This window comes from Sphaeramia orbicularis, chromosome 17 (assembly GCF_902148855.1).
Source record: "Sphaeramia orbicularis chromosome 17, fSphaOr1.1, whole genome shotgun sequence".
NCBI classification, from domain to species: Eukaryota; Metazoa; Chordata; class Actinopteri; order Kurtiformes; family Apogonidae; genus Sphaeramia; species Sphaeramia orbicularis.
This window is the reverse complement of record NC_043973.1, coordinates 27,497,449-27,512,510: the sequence shown is the minus strand read 5'-3', so window position 1 is coordinate 27,512,510 and position 15,062 is coordinate 27,497,449. Positions and strand designations below refer to the sequence as shown.

General features: G+C 36.4%; 1 protein-coding gene across 1 annotated transcript; it reads left to right on the top strand.

Moving 5' to 3' along the window:
- Positions 1-9,345: 9,345 nt before the first annotated feature.
- h2bk1 (H2B.K variant histone 1) lies at positions 9,346-10,734 on the top strand. Its single transcript, XM_030159436.1, has 2 exons — positions 9,346-9,459; positions 10,498-10,734. The coding sequence occupies exons 1-2, from the start codon at positions 9,346-9,348 to the stop codon at positions 10,732-10,734; spliced, it is 351 nt and encodes a 116-aa protein (XP_030015296.1).
- Positions 10,735-15,062: the final 4,328 nt, after the last annotated feature.

Genomic DNA, 15,062 nt, shown 5'->3' with positions numbered 1-15,062 from the left:
CTGATATGATGCAGAGCTAGAAGGAGCAATTACAGTAAGTCATTCTTTTGATGACCAAGTTATGCAGATTTGGCAAGCAACTCAGTGGACAGATTACCCCGTTAGAAAGTGAAGCCCACAGTAAAGCAGCCGACATTTAAAAGCACATACATCATGAAGTTAAAGGAGGAATGACAGATGCAAAACTGCACTCGGCTCAGCCACACTATGATGCACATAAAAAGTGTGATCTTTCATACCTATCCCACCCTCTACCAAGTCTTTGTTCTGTATTTAGCAGCAGCACACTTGGAATAAAACATGAATTATTAAAAGTATTTTAAAGGATATAAGATTTGCACCTACTCCTGCTCATGTGAAACTTGTGTTGGTGTGTGTGTTCTGCTGGCAGTCGGACATCTGTTGCCATTAGCTAACTGCACACCTAAGCTAACAGTGTTTCATGTTGCACACTGTTGCAGCTGTAGAGGAACACAAACCTGTACATAGAAATTCAGTATGTTGTGGCTGTTATCATGAATGTAGGCAGTCATGATCACTCTTAGTTCAATGATGGCAACATGTAACGAGGTCACAGTACAAAGCAGATACATCCAACACATCCCTCTGTCTACCATAGTGCAGTGTTAATATGTATTTATTTATGTGCAAATATGTTAATGAACAGTAAGAATAAGAGAAGTGTACAGTAGTGTAGGTGGGTCATGTTAAAGACAAAAAAACTGCCATATTAGTGGTTTTCATCTCTATTGAACATGACAGACAGACAGACAGACAGACAGCTAGCTAGCTAGCTAGCTAGCTAGCTAGCTAGCTAGCTAGCTAGCTAGCTAGCTAGCTAGATAGATAGATAGATAGATAGATAGATAGATAGATAGATAGATAGATAGATAGATCACAGAATGGGCAATTCAATTGAACAGTCTCCAGTTGTGCCTCAAGAAGTGAATCAAAACTAAAATATACAATATAATTAACACATTTATCACAAACACAGGTAAGTAAGTCAACACACACAAACAAGTTATTCAAAAACAGACTATTATACCTGAATCATTTAACAACTGGATGGCAGAGGGAATAAATCAGTTTGAATATCTGTTTGTTCTCCTCTGAGGCACATAATAACGTGGCCCTGAAGGCATTAAAATAAATCTGTCTAAAGATGCTTCTCATTTTCTGGACCACCTGATTTTTCTATAATGAGTTCAAATCCTTTAGCTGGACTTGGTGTTTCCAGAGGTTTCAAGTAACGAAGTACAATTACTTCAATACCTTACTTAAGTAGAAATTTTGGTTATCTATACTTTACTGGAGTCATAATTTTTCAGCCCACTTTTTACTTGTACTCCTTACATTTTCACACAATTATCTGTACTTCGGTACTGCGATCCATTGCACCTGCACATGACACAAATCACATCACACTCCAGCAAGGACATAGCAGACATATGTAGCCTAGTATGAAAATGTCTGTGGCAGAGACTCAAGAGAACTCAAGCGAAATGTCCCAACCAAGCACCAGAGAGGAGGTTGGTAGCAGCCAGGAAGACCATTTTCAATGGGCATATCTATGGCTGAAACAGGTAGCCTAGTGCATCTCAAATTTAACATTTTAATATAACATTATAGTCATTATGGTCTTTAGAAAAATGTTTTTTGGGGAGGTGGGGTAGTGCACTATAGGCCCCTTCTACAGAAGTCTGTTTAAAACCTAGTATCTACACTTCTACCTGAGTAATGAATGTGAATACTTTTGACACATCTGGGTGTTTCTGAATGATGTTTCACCCATTGGTTTTACATTTCTTGAGTGTGTGCATCTTCACAGAAACACAGACATATCCACAGCTCTGAAAAAATAATAAGAATCTGTGGAATCTGATCCAGAGGAACATGCATAATCACAAGCCATCAATCAAAGATGAACTGCATGCATTTTTGCACCAGAAGTAGCATAAAGCCCCTAACAATAGAAAAAAAACAGTTGGAGACCACGACAAGATGAATAGAAGCTGGGATTGAAAATCAAGATTCTTTCAACAAATATTGATTTCTGAACTCTTCCTAAGTCAGAACATTAGTACTGAGGTTTTCAAGCTTTCCTTGGGGCCTGAAAACACTGCATTTTTATCCTTTTTCTTCATTTCCAACAATAAATGCTCTAAATTAGGCCTGCACAAGGTGAGCAAAATCTATACTATGTGATAAAATTTCTCAGTGTGATGATGGTAACATGGCTTGCGATGAATAAACAATAAACAATACTGAAGCATGAATATAAGCTATATAACTCTTAAGTCTTTCTGCTTTAATTCATGGTTTTCAGTTCCAACACAAAGATATGTGACAAGTCTGTACACTTGTCATCCATACACAGCACTCTCCACAGTATTTCATCACTAAAATCAGTAAAGTCTCTGCCACAGCTACACTTATTGATGTTTACATCCAATAACCTATAGGCTACTTCTGGAGGAGAAGGCCTCTGCTGACACTACTATAGGATTGTAGTGTAGAAAATAGACAGTTCTGTATATTTTACAGCAGGATGGATTATTTCTGCTTCTGCTGCTGCTGCTCTTTTGGAGGTGAAAGACTAGAAATACTTCATTGTCAAAGGTGAAGCTGATTAGCTTATGCTAGCTGACGATCTCATCCTAATGATGGCTCATTAATTGAGTGTGCGAAAGTAGTAGTGGTTAGTTTAACACAATATCCGAGGACATAAATCTAACCTGATCATGTTTCCAGTGTCAGTTAAACGTTTCTACAGTATAAATGAGTCTTCATTTACAGTCTGCTGCAGTGCACGAGGAACTAGTGCCATTCACTAGGATGGTAGGATTCAGGTAAAAGAACCTAAGTGTATCTCCTCATTACTTATGACATTCACTTACGCAACAACCATGCAGCATTCCAGCTAAATAAACCTAGTAAAATAACTGGAGGGCAGTGGTAGAAAGTCTACACGGGGGTGTTACTATGAGTGTGTCCCACTGGGTGATAACTGTGAATATGATCCTGCTAACACAGACCTAAAACAGCCTATACCTACTGAAAACAATTCAATAACTTATTCCTGGGTGTTTGCTCTCTATCCAAATAAAAACTCCAGACTTTTTCAAAACTGCAATTTTTTTCCCCAAGACTTTGACTTTATGTACTTTAATACATGCGTGCCTCCTTTTTTGGCTGAGATTATACCTGTTGTGTGTTGTAGAAAAGTTCAGTTTAATAAATGTATGAATGAATGGATGCATAATTCGCAGTAAATTATATTTTACTGACAGAAATGTTTTCAAAACGTGTGAAAATCACAAAAGTGCATGGATATCACACAAACAAGTTTCATTAGAAGCTTCACTAGTGAAATCCTATCAAGTGTGTTATATGCTTTATTATGCTAGTTATTTCTTATTTTATAAGATTATGTGCCTTTGTGCATACTCTAAAATTTGACTATGTGAGAAACATTTTTCTATACTTTATTAAGACTTTTACAAAAAAATTCCAGACTTTTCAAGGTCTGGAAAGCGGCGTTTCAAAATTCCATACTTTTTAAGACTTTCAGGACCTGCGCGGGCACCCTGTATTTTGAACATGCGCAAGCCTCATTTTTTCCTCCATTTTTCCTTATTGTCTATTTTAGAGGTCGACCAGTATGGGTTTTTTTTAAGGCCGATGCAGATTTTTTAAAATTTGGTCAAACGATGGCCAATATCTACAGACGAATTTTGAGGCCAATATTTAAGGCCGATTTTTTTTTTGAAAAGCACAAGACCATAAAATACATTTGAAACACTCAGATAAATAAGACTTTTATGGAGCAATATAAATTAAATTATTAAAACACGTGCAACCAGTGGTGTCGGGCTCTGCATTTTGTTTTTCAAGGACAAGACTCGCATGTATGACTTTGGAGGCGGTCTCTGTTTTTTTTGTTTTTTTTTTGTTCCTGACAAAAGTGGAATAGACACAAAAAACTCCGGTCAGCGACCCCCGTAAAACATGCCCCTACACAAAACAAATGATACATAAATGTGTTTCAGCACATCATAAGCACCTCATACAGTTGGAACTAGCCAGTTCATTTAAAAACTAGAAGCACTCGGAGAGCGCAGACCTCCGCCAAGGCTGATCAGTGGCCCCCCCCACCGTGGGCCCCCCCACCCCCGATCACCACCAAAATTTAATCATTTCTTCCTTATCCCATTTCCAACAAACCCTGAAAATTTCATCCAAATCTGTCCATAACTTTTTGAGTTATGTTGCACACTAACGGACAGACAAACAAACAGACAAACAAACAAACAAACCCTGGCAAAAACATAACCTCCTTGGCGGAGGTAATTAAATTAGCAGAGGCTAAACCAAAAATTTCCCCTGACTGCACGGCTGCTTACCTCTCCCATAGAGATCCGGAACAAAAGGGAAGAGGTAAAGGCACGAAAACTGTAGTTATGGAGGGCAGTGTCACACTGTAAATTACTTGTTGGGGAACAGACTCAAATTAAAAGTTCCACATATTGACTCGGAGGCCCATAATGTCAGGTATTAACCAAAAGAAATGAAAATAAAATGAACAGATTTTGTGTAATTATAACAACAAACAATACACAATATCATCTCTATACCCACATTGCTGCGAAATAATTGACCCTGTTACACGTACACATAATACTCTTGTAACATTTATTGAACTTCAAGTGCTGCCCACACAGGTGCCTGATCAAATGTCTAACAACATTTCTACTATTGATCAAATACCAGTTTTCAAAAAAAAATACAATCAATATATCAGCCCCATATATCGGTCTACCTCTAGTCCAGGGGTGTCCAATCGTGGTCCTCAAGAGCTACTATCCTGCATGTTTTAGATATTTCCCTCTTCCAGCACACCTGACGGTTGTTATCAGGCTTCTGCAGAGCTTGACGACAGGCTTATCATTTGAATCAGGTGTGTTGGAGGGGGGATACATCTAAATCAAATCAAATTTTTTTATATAGCGCCAAATCATAATAAAAGTTATCTCATGAAACTTTACATATAGAACCGGTCAAAACCAGACTCTCATGCAGGATACCGGCCAGCGAGGACTAGGACTGGACACCCCTGCGTCTAGTCTTTGTTAATGACTCGCTATGAATCTGCCTTTTGTGTTGTGTTTTTCAAGCACATCCATAACATGATGACAATGACTAGGTGATTTTTCTGTCAACACAACACTCTGAAGGATCACATATTCATCTGGAATGTGGAGGAAATATTGTCAGCAGGTACTGGACCAAATGTAAGTGTTACTTTTACTAAAAAGTATATCTATAAATAGTCAAATCCTTTATCTATTGACCTGTCCCATAGCTGTATTTGCATATGAATGCCAAACATTTTGCAGCTACAGATTAATCACCACAGGTATCTAACTAAGCTTTGTTCTTTTAGGTTTTGTCAATAATAAGGCAAACATTCCTTGTGGCCCTGAGCAATATGCTGATATGAAAGGCTGCGATAAAGAGAACAGCCAACATTTTTCGTTTTCTGTCACAGTGAGACAAACATAGCGAGGAAGCAGATGTGCAAACACACTCACCGTTTTTTTTTCCATCTCTTCATAGATGAAACAACCCAACAGCAGGAATCTGCCAAACAGAGAGAAAGATGGACTTCACAGTACAACCACAGTGTTATAAAATGTGTGACAGTTACTGCAAATGACCTTTCATGAATGCTCTATGAGATAAAGACCGATTCACATGTAATCTACTGCTCAATATCTGCTGCATAGTCAAGGAGAGAAAAACTCTGAGATGAAGACAAAGTCCAAGACCCTGAATACGAAAATAGCAACAACTACAAAGAGAGTTGGCACTTAATCTTTTTGTTCGCATTGTAACACTGGGGTATCACATGTTCAGCCAACTGTAGTAGAGGAGATGCTTCAGTAAATAAATGAGCAAAAGAAGGGGTCAGTTAAGGGTAAAAGCTTATGATGAAAAAAAAGAGGGGAAAAAAAACAGACAACAAATAAAATGAATGTTTGTTTTTTCATTCTCTGCTGTGCAACGAAGTATTTTATATTCCTTGGGCTGTATAAACTAAATATATGCACATTTGTATTTTTGTTAGTGTAGACTACACGACAGATAGAAATGAGTTTTTATTCAAATTCATATTAGAAAAGTTTAATAACGGCAACTTTCTGGGGCTTTGGCGCCTGGCGATGGTATGATAAAAATGAATGAGTATGATGAAGTGCTTTAGCTTCAGAGAGATGCATTTGTATAATGTAATATAAAACAGAATTATATGTGTTCAGTTCCATCCAGTGATTTGGATCTCATCAATCAAATATCTGTGAGCTGGGAACCACACACACAATTAGGCATGATGGATACGTCTTTGACTTGTTATTTTGGGTCCTACATTCAAAATGAGAAATGTTTTATTACCTCAGTCGAGAAGTTTATGTTTGCATTCGACTGTTTGTCTGTCTGAGTTATGAAAAAACCAGAGAGTGGAACTTTTTTCTTTTAACTGAATTACTGTATCCATATTCTAGTTTATCTAGTAAAAAAGTTCAACTTCAACTCAAGTCAGAAAAACATGAAATCGTTAGGTTTGTGAATCCAAAGTTGTGCACCTCTGCTTGTATCATGTCAGTCACTGAATATGTCATGATTTTCACTCTGTGCGTTCCAATATTTTTACTTCATTTTGTCGAACACTTAGCCCCCGACACCCCACCTGAGTCCTGTTCAGAGGAGGCAAAACTTTTCCATTCTTTTAAACAAATATATAATATCAAATCATTTTAATCCCTTTTTCGTAGAGCTGAATTACAATTTTCCTGAATCAAAGCTTTGTTTCCTTAATTTTGCTGTTGATATACATTGGTTCCGCTGCTGTGTTTCACATGGACGCTTATTGTGGCGTACGTGATGCCAGGATCAACACAGAGTTCTATGTTGGTTACATCTGAAATTGTTAGTAAGTTAATAAGTTAGATACAAATTTGCTGAAGACTGTGGTGCACATATTGTATGTATATGTTATTGGACTTGACTGTTATTGTTAATATACATAGATATTTTCATATATAAATACTTTTGTTATTGATGTTTTCATTTATATATGTATATATTCACAAATACTTTTACTTTTACTCTTTTTGTGGTTGTTATTTCAGCTGGTCCTGGAATAAAGGAAAAATTGTTTTTCATTTTTAAACATGTTTTTTCCACATTATTATTATTATTATTATTAGTAGTAGTAGTAGTAGTAGTAGTAGTAGTATTGCTTATTCAAACAATCATTTAATGGAATCGAATTGAAAAAAAAAATTAATAGATCAATGGATTCCAAAAATATTCGATAGCTACAGCTTTATTCCAATGTTTTCACCTAATTTTGTCAAAGACTTAACCCCCACACCCCGCCTGAGGTCTCCTTCTGCTGCTTTTTAACAAATATATAACATCACATCATTTTTATACTTTATTATAATTACTATCATATTTGTGTAAAAAGTGTGGACATGTGATAAATTATGTCAAAAACACTCAAAACAATACTTCCTGAAGAAATCCATTGGAGACCATCTCCATTAGGTCCAGGAAAATCACATAGGTAGCTTTGATGCTCTCTGAATTTAACCCATAAAGACCCAAACAACCACTGGCAACCAAAATCATCTACCAATATAAGACGCTTAAATAACTTCTGATCCATTAAACCTATCAATCCATATAAATAATTGTTGTAAAATGCAGTTTGTCATCTTTTCATGGTCATCAGATATGACCCATTTGGGTGTTCAGAGGCTCTGTAGTTACTGTGGAAACGCCGTCATCTTCTACAACATTGATTCACCAGTAAAACCTATGGAGTTGGATCAATGGTAGTGGATGGAGACATTTGTTTTATGTTCAGTTAATGATAAATTTTGTTGAAAAAGTCACATTTTCTTCATTTTTCTCTGTTTCTGATATTATGACAATTTTAATCTAAGCTTTTATGAACATCTATATGATCAGGGAATTAAATATCGGAAAATACCTGATTTGAGGGTAATTTTTTAATAAATGGTGATAAATCGGTTAAGTAAGGTTAAACAGAGAGAAAAATTCATTTGGGAACTGCTGGAAAAGTAACACTGGGTCTTTATGGGTTAAAGTGGCTTTGGTGATGCCTAAATGGGTGCTGTGCTAAAGCCATATAGTAGAGAAAACCCTGCAGATTTTGTATTAAAAATGTCTCTAAATGACTTGCGCAACCAAACCACAGGAGCCAACGTAGATATAATACTTTTCATCCAGAGTAGAAATCCTATTGAATTCAACCGAGCTCTGCTGCAGATACATTTTGATCCCACATCAAGAGGGTAAATGAACCCACTAGGGGGCCTCAGAGCTAAAACTACCAGGGCTCACCCACCACCATTTACTTCCATTGTGGACTGTCTGCTTCATGCACCCACACTGTAAAATGACTGTACTGGAACCATGAACATTTCATGATGAGAGAGGAGAACATGCACAAGCTGTGTTCTGCCTGTGGCAATAAAAACCAACCACTAGCACAAAGCTGGAGTCTTTCTTCATCTTAACATTTGGGGACAATAAAGAATTAATTTTACACAAAAGACCTTGTTCACCATCCAAACACGAGCAGCAGTGTTAAATGGAGACTTCTGCATTTTATCATGCCCATGCATACAATAAAACTGAAGAAAACCCAGACATTAATAATGCAAATTCCACAAAATATCTTAATTTTGTCAAACAGTCACACATTTATTGAGATAAAATGGGGCTAAGGTTTGGGGGGGGGGTGAGTCTTAATCCACTCTTTTTTTTTTTTTTTGTCCATTTTAATAACCATTGCTTCTGTGTTAATTTATCAGAGTTTAATTTACTTCAATAAAAACTGCAATAAAGTTCCTATGCAGCTTAAACCTGTTACAAGAGTGCCACCCAGAGGGAGTATAAATTAAATGCAAGTGACGCAACGTTATTAAGCAATTTATTAGTTTAATAATTTTGCTGCGGTAGATGAGTGCAAAACAAATCAGAAACACACAGTGTGGTACGGCGCATGCGTATTGGCGACAGATTCATAATAGTCAATTAGCTGTGTTTCTGTGTGTGTGAAGCACAAGTGTAATCGTTACAAAAACAGGTGGCTTTCATTTCCCTCTCATTAGCACCTTATATAAACTAGTGTGTGTGGAGGGGAACCTGGAATCATTGTTCCAGTGCTACTGCATTTTAATGTAGCATACTTAATTTAAAACAAAATAAATTAATTAAATATTAAATTGGTTTGTCTGCTCGGTCTCCATCATGACTGGTGACATATCAAAAAAGAAAGGAAAAAGTTCAGCAGATAAAAAAGTGAAAAGAAAAGTAAAAAGAAGAGAAACCTACGCCATGTACATCTATAAAGTTTTGAAACAGGTGAGTAAAAAAAAAAAAACTTTTTTTTTTTTTTAACCCTTTCATGCATAGTGGTCACTACAGTGGACACCTATTCTCCAGCTGTTCTCTTGTATGTTCATGGGTTTAGTTTTAGTTCCATGTCCTCCTGAGATGCAGCAATGCATTTTTGTCCTCTGTAGGGGACTAAAGTTTGACACTTTCACTGAAAAAAAATACTGTTCATTGCAAAGGACATTCCATTAAAAAATAAATGAAAATAATTTTTAAAATGTATCTGAAAAAACTGTTGCATTACACAGTTTCCAATGAAGATGACTGTTTGTTTAAAAAAAAAAAAAAAACTTTTTGTTTGAGAAAATTAGCAGTTGATTTAAACTCAAACATGTTAGTGCAGATCAAGTTTATCAAGAGCAGCAAAGTTACAGTCATGGTCTGAATGTCAGTGCAGATGATGCATGAGCGTCCACTATGTTGGATGATATTCTCCTGAGACCCAGGAAAGTGAACATCTTCAGCTTTGTTTAATGTTAATTAAAAAATAAAATAAAGATGTTCACTTTCCTGGGTCTCAGGAGGATATCATCTAACACAGTGGATGCTCATGCATCATCTGCACTGACATTCAGACCATGACTGTAACTTTGCTGCTCTTGATAAACCTGATCTGCACTAACATGTTTGAGAAAATTAGCAGTTGATTTACACTCAAACTTTTTTTTTTTTTTTTTTTTGCATATTATCTCCATAACTAGTATTAGAATATGATAAAATGTGTGAAAACATGAAATTAGCTGCTTTAAAAAATATATACATTTCATAGTTTTCACACAGTATCACTTTATGATGATGGGTTTTAAATGTTTTTTGTTTTTGTTTTTTTGCTTCAAAAATGAAATGCATGCTGTCCAGCTGAATGGACATTTTTGTAACTCTGTGAAAAATAAATTCATTAAAAAAATTCCAAAAAAAATCTTGATTAAGGTTCTCATAATTCATGCATGAAAGGGTTTTGTTTTTTTTTTTCTCTAACTGCTCTCTTCCCCCTGCCTACCGAAGGTTCATCCGGACACGGGCATTTCCAGCAGAGCCATGAGCATCATGAACTCGTTTGTGAATGACCTGTTTGAGAGGATCGCCACTGAAGCTTCTCGTCTGGCTCAGTACAACAAACGCTCCACCATCACCAGCAGAGAGGTGCAGACCGCAGTCCGGCTGCTGCTGCCCGGGGAACTGGCCAAGCACGCCGTGTCCGAGGGCACCAAGGCGGTCACCAAGTACACCAGCTCCAAGTGAACACACCCCGGCTCCGAATACATGTCAGCCGGATGCACAACAAAAGCAAAACTTCACTTTTTTTTTTTTAACCGAAATTGTAACACCCCATATTGTCCACTAGATGGAGGGATTGCTCATTTATTACGTTGGAAGTTTTTGTTTGCAATGCTGCATCAAGAGCTACTGCTTCTTTTATGTTTAATTTATGTGCAAATCTTGATGATAAACTGTTAAACAATGCATTGATGTTACAAAGTACAAATAAGCTCAGTTCACACTACTACTGCTCCACATTTATTTTAACCTCTTGAGACTCAGCAATGCATTCTTGAAGAAAAAAAATGCACAAAAATAAATCGTCCACTGCAAAGGATACTCCATTAAAACAGTTGTATCACACAGTTTCCAATCGAGACAATTATTTGAAGTTTAAAAAAAAAAAAAAAAAAAAGCCACAAGTTTTACTCTCCTGGGTCTCAGGAATTTAATGGTATTTACTGTCAAATTAAATATATATATCCAATTCCAAAAGCAGATCTTGCACTTCATTCTTATCTAACTACATGTATTATCCAGTAGATGACTGATTTATGTTTTTGATTAAGTTTTTGTTGCAAAGCTGCATCAGGTATGAAGTCTGTTTGGATGTCCACTACAGTTTCTCTTATGTTTAATATATATTTATATGCAAATCTAAATAACAAAATACATGTTAAATAATGCACTGATGTTATGTACAAATAAGCTCAGTTAACACTACTACTACTTCACGTTTAATTTAACCTCTTGAGACTCAGAAATGCATTCTTGAGGAAAAAAATGCAAAAAAAATAAATAAATTGCCAACTGCAAAAGGACACTCCATTAAAACAGTTGTATCACGCAGTTTCCAAGAGAGACAATTATTTGAAGTTTTTTTTTTTTTTAAAAAAGCCACAAGTTTTACTCTCCTGGGTCTCAGGAGTTTAATGCTGTTTACTGTCAAATTAAATGTATATATCCAATTCCAAAAGCAGACCTCTCACTTCATTCTTGTCTGACTACTCATATTATCCACTAGTTGAGGAATTTGTGTTGAAAATTTTTGCTGCAAAGCTGCATCAGGTACGAAGTCTGTTTGGAAGTCCACTACAGCTTCTCTTATATTTAATATGTGCAAATCTAAATAATAAAATAAATGTCAAATAATGCATCGATGTTACATTGTACAAACTAGAAGCACTCGGAGAGCGCAAACCTCCGCCAAGGCTGATCAGTGGGCCCCCCCGTGGGCCCCCCCACCCCCGATCACCACCAAAATTTAATCGTTTCTTCCTTATCCCATTTCCAACAAACCCTGAAAATTTCATCCAAATCTGTCCATAACTTTTTGAGTTATGTTGCACACTAACGATCAGTGGCCCCCCCCGTGGGCCCCCCCCACCCCGATCACCACCAAAATTTAATCATTTCTTCCTTATCCCATTTCCAACAAACCCTGAAAATTTCATCCAAATCTGTCCATAACTTTTTGAGTTATGTTGCACACTAACGGACAGACAAACAAACAAACAAACCCTGGCAAAAACATAACCTCCTTGGCGGAGGTAATAAGCTCAGTTAACACTATGAAAACTATGAACTGCTTCACATTTAATTTAGTTTTAATGTAATTTTACTGTCTATCCACTTTTTTTTTTAAAGTAAAGCGGTGAAATGTGTCTCCTACAGAGGACAAAAATGCATTGCTGGGTCGGAAGAGAATATATCAAATTCCAAAAGCAGATGTTTCTCTCACTTCATTCTTGTTTAACTACATGTATAGTCCATATTGTTTACTAGATGGGGGATTTGCACATTTATTATGTTGAAGGTTTTCATTGCACTGCTGTATCATTTGTCTGTTTGGAACCAGGCTTTACTTTATAGACGTGCACTACAGTTTTGTCTATAAGCAAACCTAGATGTTAAAATAATTGTTTCCTAATGCATTGAAACGTTACATGGCTCGTACGTGGTATAAATAAACTCAGTTAACACTATTACCCTTACAGACCTGGAACTTTTTTTCTCTCCATAGCCTATATTCTTTACCTCCACATATTATAATATACTTTGCATTTTGCAGTGAAAATCACTTATTTTCCTAAGTTTAATTAATTTGCTGATCACGTAGATGTTCACGAAAGCTCAGAGTACATTCAAAGGTTATTCTATCAAACTAGAGAAAACTAAACAAAATGACATTTCCAGCCAAATTATATCATTTATTGAACCTAAACGTCCATGTTTTATGTTATTTATCAAACTACATGGTGGTGAATCAATGTTGCAGAAGATGAGTGTTTCCATATTCACAACTGAACCTGTCAGTGTCCAAAAAACACACATTCAGATAAAACAACATTTTTATCTTAATTATTAAAATGAATTGATCAGATTAATGATTCTAAAGTTATTAAACATTTTAAATAAGGGGATGCTTTTGGCCACCGGTGGCTGTTTAGGTCTTTGAGGGTTAAACTGCTTTACATTTCTTTTAATGTCTGGAAAGATTTACTGTCATTCTATCCATGCTGCAAATTAAATATATATCCAGTTCTAAAAGCAGATCTGTCTCAGTTCATTCTTGTTGATGTAGCCCAGGGTTATTTTATGACCCCTGCTGCTTAGACTTGGCACTGCTCTCTGTGTTTATAGCGGTGTATTTTCGTTGCAGGCTTACACGGTATCGCTACAGTCTCCTAGCTAGCTGGTTGTCACACATACATAGCATGACAAGGTATTTTCTACAGACCGCTGAATATTGGGGTTTTTTTGTTTTCTTTACATGATTTGTGTGTGAGAACACTAAGTAGATCAACCTAACGTTATCGCTGGTAGAATAAATAATTATAGGTCAAGCTCACTGTCAGGTTCCCTGCCTTCCCATCAGATAATATAGTGGGTGGGATCTAGCAGGAGAAGAGGGGTGGTACAAGGTAAGTAAATACAAGTGTAAGTCTTATCGGCGGCCACACGTGTGCAGATTTACTGTCATTGTGAGGAACATACCAAACAAATAAAATAAACCTCCACTGCACCGCACGTGAATCAAAAGGACATTGAATGATGACATTTTCTGGGCATCGTCAACAATCTTTCAGCGTTGTTGTAAATAAAGAAAAAAAATAAAGTGAAATGGTGGGTGGGTGGTATTATTATTGTGTGATGGACAGCAGGCATTTGGCTCTGCCCCCTTAGGTGTAAACCACCAGTCACAAAATTGGGCATATACCAGTCCAGGCTCTGGCATAAGCCACTGCTAAATGGTATATGGCAGAACTGCACTGCCATATGCCACTGCCACCTAGTGGCATACCAAAAGCCAATTTGGAATCTCAGCGCTGCTGTTACAGTACACTCTCTGTTTAAATATGATCTCTGCATCCACTCACTGGCTAGACTAGTTTGTTTATTTGTGTCAAGTGTATCGCATGGATGGTTAAGTCTCATAGTTTCCTCAAAAGGCTTAACAGGTGAGAACCAAACCCACGGACCCAGGTTACACTTATTACACCCCTCTGAGGGAAATAAGGGCTACATTAAACTACATGTATAGTCAAGATTATCAGTCAAAAACACAGAATTTGACATTGTAGTGACTATTTCTCATCAAATTTAAACCAACTTAAAAGTGACTGAATTTAAGACTAGGGCTCTGGAGGTCTGGAATAAGATTGAAAACTCTATAAAAAAAAAAAAAAATCTCCTTCTTTCAATAGATTTAAAAAGCGTCTTAAGCAAAAACTGTTGCTGCTTTATGCTTAGTGTAACCTTATACAGCCTAATGAACCAAACCAAAGCATGTAAACATAAATGAACAGAGCTACTTCAAAAATATGCCTGACACTAAACCATGTAAACTATTCATGTATATCCATGTAAACAAATCATGTCAACTATTTATGTGGATAAAGCCCCATGTCTGACTATTAAATTATCTGAGAATATTGGAATATGCTGACTACAACAGGACTCAGGAAAAAAATAAATGAATCATCGTTAGGTAGATAGGCAAATATTTTAAAATATGTTTGTAGTTGTTTAGAACATTTAAATTTATTAAAGATTATAGTGTAAATTGCCTCTCTTATCACATGCTTAAGGGCCCCCGTTTATAAGCTGAGGACTGCTTCTGGGGTGTCCTATTACAAAATATATCTTGTAAATGAATCACTGATCTTAACTGTTTGTAATAATTTAGTAATAAAACTGAATTGAATTGAATATCTAAGATGCAACTTTACCACAACTCAAATAATCACTAGATATACCATGGGTTTGTGGTTTACACCATCAAAAACACAATGTCCATACCCTAGATG